General features: G+C 43.0%; 1 protein-coding gene across 1 annotated transcript in view; it reads left to right on the top strand.

Moving 5' to 3' along the window:
* Positions 1 to 252: 252 nt before the first annotated feature.
* The window catches only part of STXBP3 (syntaxin binding protein 3), a 57,148-nt gene continuing 49,433 nt past the window's right edge, over positions 253 to 7,967 (top strand). Inside the window, exon 1 of the mRNA XM_060139473.1 lies at positions 253 to 394. Within this exon, the coding sequence (XP_059995456.1) occupies positions 346 to 394 (49 nt within the window). The 5' untranslated portion in view covers positions 253 to 345. The remainder of the gene's footprint in view (positions 395 to 7,967) is intronic.

Below are 7,967 nucleotides of genomic sequence, written 5' to 3'. Positions count from 1 at the left end.
ATGAATCGTATGTGTGAATTCGGGATTTCTTAAGATGGTATTAGCTCAGAACCCGTCGGTACGCTTTCGTTTTCTGACGTCCCAGGACGTCGAAATTCGGTTGACAGCCTCCCGCTAGAGGGCGCGCAACTGCCCACGGAGATTCCATCCGCACTGCGCAGCCTCAGTCCAGGGGTGGGCGGGAATCCCCTTACGGACGCCCGTGACGTCACCGGAGGGCGCGGCCCGTGGGTGTGGGCGGGGCCTTCCCCTCAGCGACGGGCGGGGCCCGGCCGAACCCCCTCTAACAGCTGAAGTGGGTTGCGAGTGGGAGGCGGCGGCTGGTCCTCAGCGGTGTTTGGGAAGATGGCGCCTCCGGTGACGGACCGGGGGCTGAAGAGCATCGTGTGGCAGAGTGAGTGCGGTGGGACAGGGGCTGAGAGAGGGAAGGCCAGGAGGCCGCGGCGCCGGGCCCTGCTTTCCTGCCCCAGACCAGCAGTCTCTTGGGGAGCCGCCACGGGCACTCGTTGCTTTGGCTCCCACGTCCATGTTAGCACTTCTTCCTTCTTTCCTTCCCAGCCCTCGTTCTGGCAGCACCAACGATGGGCGGGGTGCGGGAGGACGCGGCCTTCTCGCAGGCGTCCGGCACCCTCTGGGCTGGCTTGGCCGGGCTCTGGCCCCGAAACCCCGCCCTGCGTGAGCGGCCCTGGGCCCGGCTTTTCCGCCCGCGGCCCCTGCGCGGTTCCTCGCTTGCGCTGCCTCCGGGGCCCCACCAGTCGGCGATGTCTCTCCACCCGAGACAGTCTGAGCGCTGTTTCTCTATCCCACCCCTCCCCTTCTCCCCACGCTTGAGTTTTCCAAGACTGCTTACTCTGCTTATTCGTCTTAGTGTCAGCGAGAGTTTTACTAACCGTACTTTACAATGCTTGTCCTTTAAAAACACAAAAAGAAAACCTCACTGTTAAACAAACCCTTCTTCCCTTCTAGAAGAACCCACTTTCTAAAGAGTTCTTGAGAAGGGACCATCGGCATGATTAAATCTCGGGGCCAATCTGCACCTTCACCTCTTCCTTTCCACTCTCGGAGCCACTCCCTTCTGCTAGGACTGTATTATAATACTTACTGGTTACTGATATTCTGCCATTGTGCTGTATCATCTACGACTTTCATAAATATCACTCCACACCTAGGTCTGCCAGCTTAGCGAAGGAATGAAACCGCCAAGAACCAAACAGGAAGAACCATCATTGTTTGGCATTGCTGGGCTCAAAGTAATTATGGTCTAGTAGTGGAAAGGGGTAACATCTAATTAGTATTTCTGGCTCCAGCTTGTTGAGCAAGGAACAGAAATAGTGACTGAGTTAACAAAATTATGGGAGTTACAGAGTTCCTGTGTAAAATTAAAACTCCAAATCGGTAACTGGCATACTGCTTAACATACTAAAAACAAGGGTATAAATAGAAGGGGAAAAAAGTTATGAAAATTTTTTTAATTGGATAATTATAAGGTTAGCATTTTGTTTTTCAGAATTTACATGGGTCCCTTTTAAGGTTTGGTAATATTTTTAAATCACAGTGGCATTTAAATACATTTATTTGAAAATGGATAATGAATTGTGTTGTATAATTTCCAAGATGGTCCTTAACATCAGCATTTATCAGAAAAAAAAGGTTAATGATCGTAACCTCGGTATTGATAGCATGGAAACTAGGCAAGAGGGAGCGTTTACAGGTAACAAAATTTCCGTCTTGTGCTGTTAACTTGAGGTAGCACCAGGATACCTACATGGAGCGTAAGATAAAGAAGAGGGGACACTGAATGGAAGGAAGTGTTATACAGATTAAAAAAAATAGTTCTTCGAATTTTTGTGGAAATAGGAACATAACTAAAAGATAAGATGATATTCATTCAGCACTTAGTTTAATTAAAGTAGAGAGAGAAAGAGAAGTGGGAGCCTCTGAGTTCTGTTAGCAAAAGGTGAGAAAGTCTGAAAGAAATGATGGAGGAATCTCCTCAGGGAGAATCATATATTTGGGAAAAGGTTTTGCTAGGTTGAAGGTAGTATAGTTAGGTCAGGTTAGAAAGATAAATAACTTAACCTTCAATTTACCTGTAAAGTAGGGAGAAAGGAATTAATATTTTTTGAACATAACTCTGTGCCAGGCACTATTCTTTACAAATATCAAAACAATAAGAATTATTATCTCTTTAACAGATGTTAAAGCTGATACACCTATTATCATAGCTGCATAATTCTTAATAGACAAAAAGTCAAAAACAACCCAAATGTCCATGGACCGGTGAATGGATAAATAACATGTGGTTATGTCCATACAATGGGATATTATTGGGCAATAAAAAAGAAGGAAGTACTGAAACATGCTACAGTATTTTTTTTTTTTTTTTTTTACGGTATGCGGGCCTCTCACTGTTGTGGCCTCTCCCGTTGCAGAGCACAGGCTCCGGACGCGCAGGCTCAGCAGCCATGACTCACGGGCCCAGCTGCTCCGCGGCATGTGGGATCTTCCCAGACCGGGGCATGAACCCATGTCCCCTGCATCGGCAGGCGGACTCTCAACCACTGCGCTACCACGGAAGCCTATGCTATAGTATTGATGATCCTTGGAAACATTATGCCAAATGAAAAGAAGCCAGTTGTAAAGAACCACATATTGTATGACTCCATTCATATTAAATGTCCAGAATAGGCAAATCTATAGAGATTAGTAGAAAATAGATTCGTGTTTTTTAATTTATTTTATTTTTGGCTGCGTTGGGTCTTCATTGCTGTGTGTGGGCTTTCTCTAGTTGCAGTGAGCGGGGGCTACTCTTGGTTGCCGTGTGAGGGCTTCTTGTTGGAGTGGCTTCTCTTGTTGCGGAACACGGGCTCTAGGCGCACGGGCTTCAGTAGTTGTGGTGCGTGGGCTCAGCAGCCATGGCTCACGGGCCCAGCCGCTCCGCGGCATGTGGGATCTTCCCGGACTGGGGCACGAACCCGCGTGCCCTGCATCGGCAAGCGGACTCTCAACCACTGCGCCACCAGGGAAGCCCGGCAGGAGGATTCTTAACCACTGCACCACCAGGGACGCCCTCTTCTAGAGCTTTAAATTCCAAACAGGCCCTGGCAGAATGCAATGGATAATAATGCTTGTGAAAAGTAAACAGTGGGGAAAAGAAAACAGTAGATCAGTTTTGTAATTTTCCCCCATTATTCAATAAATATTATTGAATTCCTAGGGGAATACAGCAATAGAAGGCAGGCAAGTTCCCAGCCTTCTTGAATCTTGCATTCAAGTGTGGAATAATAGAAAATAAGTATATAAACAAAGAATAAACATGATTATTTCAGTCTGTGATATCTATATATAGAAAGGGACTGTTGTAGGTAGGTGGATCAGGAAAAGTTTCTCTGAGTAGGTGACATTTGAGCTGAGGCCTAAAACATGAGAAGGAATCAGCCTTTAGGGACCACATTAAAACCTCTTTTAAAAATTTAATATTTGAATGCAAAGGGCTACATTTATTTACAAAACTAATTCCCATACTTAAAATCAGTAAAAGTTTCTAGTGCTTGGTATTGCTCATTTGCCACTTTTTGCTACGGGGGGGAATGGTAATAAAAATATCACTGATAAAAGATTTTAAATAAAAATTTGATGAACTTTATTTGAAAAACACACAGCAAAACAATAGTAATTAAATCGACCATAAAGCAAGTTGAAGCCACCTACAACATTTTTTTCCTTATTCAGTATAGCCTATTTTCTTTCTTGTCTATAAACAATAGTCTAATGTCTGTAATTCACCTTGTATATTTTAGAGGAAATGTTAGAGAAAATGAACCTAGTAAAATTACAAATAAAAGTAATCAGAATATATTTATCTGAGCCAATTCTTTGCACATTAAATCATAAGCTTTTTGGGTTTTTTTTTTCACATTTTTCTTCTAGTTCTTATATAGCTTCAGATATATTTTTTATTATTTGTCATTTTGTGACTTCCTTTTTTTAAACAGTTAACATTAACATAACTTTTTCCTCCTCCTTCGAAATCTTTGTAATTAACAATTTTAATCATTCTTTTTTTTTTTTTTTTTTTTGGGTACACGGGCCTCTCACTGTTGTGGCCTCTCCTGTTGCGGAGCACACGCAGGCTCAGCGGCCATGGCTCATGGGCCTAGCTGCTCCGCAGCATGTGGGATCTTCCCTGACCGGGGCACGAACCCGTGGCCCCTGCATCAGCAGGCGGACTCTCAACCACTGCGCCACCAGGGAAGCCCTAATCATTCTTAAATACCTTGATGTGGCAAAAAAGTTTGATAACAGAAAAGACTGTAAAATAAAATTAATCTTCATCCCTACCCAGACCCCAGACTCCTTTGCCAGAGACAACCACTCAGGTTTCTTATAAATTCCTTGAGAACTTATTTATGCCAATATAGGCATGTATAAAATATTATTTTTGTTTTTTGTTTTAATCAGTTATCTTTGTTTTATGTCTTTTTTCATTCTGGTCACTTCTTTAAGTTTATCTTGTTGAGAAAAATTCTCTTCTTTTACTTTTTGGATATTTGCAGAGTCATGTATTCTTTTAAATCAGTATTTATTGACTACCCTGTGCCGCCCACTATACTAGGTGCATACTCCTTGACCTCCTGGAGTTTACAGTTCAGTGGGAGGAGACAGGTGCATAGGTACTAAGTGCTATATTAGCAGCATGAAGAAGTTTCATGGGAGAAGAGAAGAAAAAGGAATTATTTCCTCTCTGCGAGTGGATCAGGGGAGACTCCAAATAGGAGGTAACAGTGAAAGGTGGTAGGATTTTGCCAGACAGGGAAATCTGAGCCAAGACCCAAAGATGTGAAAGTATGTGATTGTTTATGGAAGAGGGAATAATTCCTTTTGTCTGAGTACAGAGTATTTGTTGCAAGAAATAGGGGGATGAAGACTAAAAGGTAGGTTGGAGCTAAATTGTTCAGACATGCTGTAGCAGTGGTGAGCTACTAAAGCTGAAAGGTTTTTTTTCCTCTTTCTCAAACAGCAGTCATCAGCATTTTGGGGACTTACTAGAACAGTGCTGAAAGGAAGTCATTTTCTTGTTCCTAAAGTTTTCATTAAGTATAATGCTAGTGTAAAGTGCACTAATGCTAAATGTGCAGATGGATACATTTAAAAAAATTTTTTTTTTATTGGGGTATAGTTGATTTACAATACTGTGTTAGTTTCAGGCGTACAGCAAAGTGAATCAGTTGTACATATATGTATATACACTCTTTTTTTTTTTAGATTCTTTTCCCATATAGGTCATTACAGAATATTGAGTAGAGTTCCCTGTGCTATACAGTAGGTCCTTATTAGTTAGTTATTAGTCCTTATTTAGTTTTGGCTGCATTGGATCTTCGTTGCTGCGCATGGGGTTTCTCTAGTTGTGGCGAGTAGGGGCTACTTTTTGTTGTGGTGCGCGGGCTTCTCATTGTGGTGGCTTCTCTTGTGGAGCACAGGCTCTAGGTGCACAGGCTTCAGTAGTTGTGGCTTACGGGCTCTAGAGCACAGACTCAGTAGTTGTGGCACATGGGCTTAGTTGCTCCACGGCATGTGGGATCTTCCTGGACCAGGGCTCGAACCCGTATCCCCTGCATTGCCAGGCAGATTCTTAACCATTGTGCCACCAGGGAAGTCCTAGATGGATGAATTTTTATTCATGTAACTACCACCTAGATTGAGTTATGGAATGTTTCCAAGCACCCCATAACTCTTCCAACGCCAAATTCCACCCTTTACCCCAGAGTAACTACTGTTCTGACTTACATTGCCATCAAGCAATTTTATAGCAGTGGCTTTTTACCTTTCCACCCTTATGTTTAAGAAAGGAACACTTCAGGCTGCTTGTTGGGTTTTTAAAAAATATTTATTTATTTGGCTGTGCCGGGTCTTGGTTGTGGCACTCGGGGTCTCTGTTGCCACATGCGGGATCTTTTTTAGTTGCGGCATGTGGGGTCTAGTTCCCTGACCAGGGATGGAACCCAGGCCCCCTGCATTGGGAGCATGGATTCTTAACCACTGGACCACAAGGGAAGTCCCCCTTCAGACTTTTAATTGTAAAGTATTTGCTTGAAGAATAAATATAGAATTTACTAAATTTCTACCTAGAAATAATTGCTTTAATATTTGCCTTTGTATATATTTAGGTGGTCTTATACTAGTCCTCAGTTTTCATATTGTTCATATTTCATAATTTTTTTTTAAGATTTTTTTGATGTGGACCATTTTTTTTAAAGTCTTTATTGAATTTGTTACAATATTGCTTCTGTTTTATGTTTTTTGGTTTTTTGGCACGAGGCATGTGGAATCTTAGCTCCCCACCCAGGGATCGAACCCACACCCCCTGCATTGGAAGGCAAAGTTTTAACCACTGGACCACCAGGGAAGTCCCGTTTCATAAAATTTTTAAATAATAAACCTTGAAAGCTCTAAGTGGTCTTTCCCATGAACAGGTCAATCTGTTTTTTGTTTTTAATTTATTTATTTTTATTTTTGGCTGAGTTGGGTGTTCGTTGCTGTGCGCAGGCTTTCTCTAGTTGTGGTGAGCGGAGGCTACTCTTTTTTGCAGTGCTCAGGCTTCTTATTGCCGTGTCTTCTCTTGTTGCGGAGCATGGGCTCTAGGCGTGCGGGCTTCAGTAGTTGTGGCTCGCGTGGGGTCTAGAGTGCAGGCTCAGTAGTTGTGGTGCACTGGCTTAGTTGCTCTGTGGCATGTGGGATCTTCCCGGACCAGGGCTCAAACATGTGTCCCCTGCATTGGCAAGTGGATTCTTAAACACTGTGCTACCAGGGAAGCGCAGGTCAATCTGTTTTATTCAACTAGTAATGAGTATTACTTTTACCTCTGCCCCAGGCCCCTGGGATTACCTATAAAGATTCTTACCTGTTCATTTCCTGTTTTCCAGACAAATCAGTTTTTCTTGCATATTTATCAGGTTTATTAGTTTCTCTGTGATTAAAGATAGTTGTACAAGTATACCTTGGCATTGCTGATGCTATACACTACTTTGTTAGTTCTTTTATTTTTCCTTTCAGTGTTTTCACATCCTCTTTGGTGTTACAGTTTTAAATACATTTCCTTTTATATATAGGAGAAACAGAAGGAGCAAAAATAGAGTAATTGGTATTAATAGGTCATTAATTGGGGACCATCTGGACTGGTGGAAGATTAATTTAGAGATTAGGTGGAGGCCAGTTGGTGGAGGATGTTGAATAGTAAGAGTCTAGATTTTATTCTAGGTAGGTAACAGTGAGCATTTGAGAGAATTTTGAGGTGGATATTGATATAACAGGGCTGTGCTTCAGGAAGATGACTCTGACAACAGTGTGAAAAATGGATTGGAAAAGGTAAAGGGGTTGGAGGTAGAAAGCAGGAAATCCAAACAGGAGATTATTGCAGTAGTTCAGTGAGAGATGATGAGAATCAAGGCAATGCTGGTGACAGCGGCAGTCACCAGAAAGAACAATCAGTACAGCCTAATGATTAGAAAATGGAGGAAAGAGGAAATAGCTGATGACTATGACTAAGAAAATGACAATAGGGCTTCCCTGGTGGCGCAGTGGTTGAGAGTCCGCCTGCCGATGCAGGGGACACGGGTTCGTGCCCCGGTCCAGGAAGATCCCACGTGCCGCGGAGCGGCTGGGCCAGTGAGCGAGCCATGGCTGCTGAGCCTGCGCGTCCGGAGCCTGTGCTCCGCAACGGGAGAGGCCACAACAGTGAGAGGCCCGCGTACCGCAAAAAAAAAAAAAAAAAAAAGAAAAAAGAAAATGACAATAAAACTCATAGAAATGGAGAAGTCTAGAGCAGTTTTTAGGGCATTTAATCTTAATTTGAGGCACATAGGTGCTTAAACCTGTATTGTGTAATGGAAAGATGTCCAAGGAGAGATGAGGATTTGTGGAAAATTGAAGGATTCCTGGGGGTTGAGGGAAATAGGGAGAAGTTAGTC

This window comes from Lagenorhynchus albirostris, chromosome 2 (assembly GCF_949774975.1).
Source record: "Lagenorhynchus albirostris chromosome 2, mLagAlb1.1, whole genome shotgun sequence".
Taxonomy (NCBI): domain Eukaryota; kingdom Metazoa; phylum Chordata; class Mammalia; order Artiodactyla; family Delphinidae; genus Lagenorhynchus; species Lagenorhynchus albirostris.
Note: the sequence above shows the minus strand (reverse complement) of the source record. Positions and strands in the feature narration are given on the sequence as shown.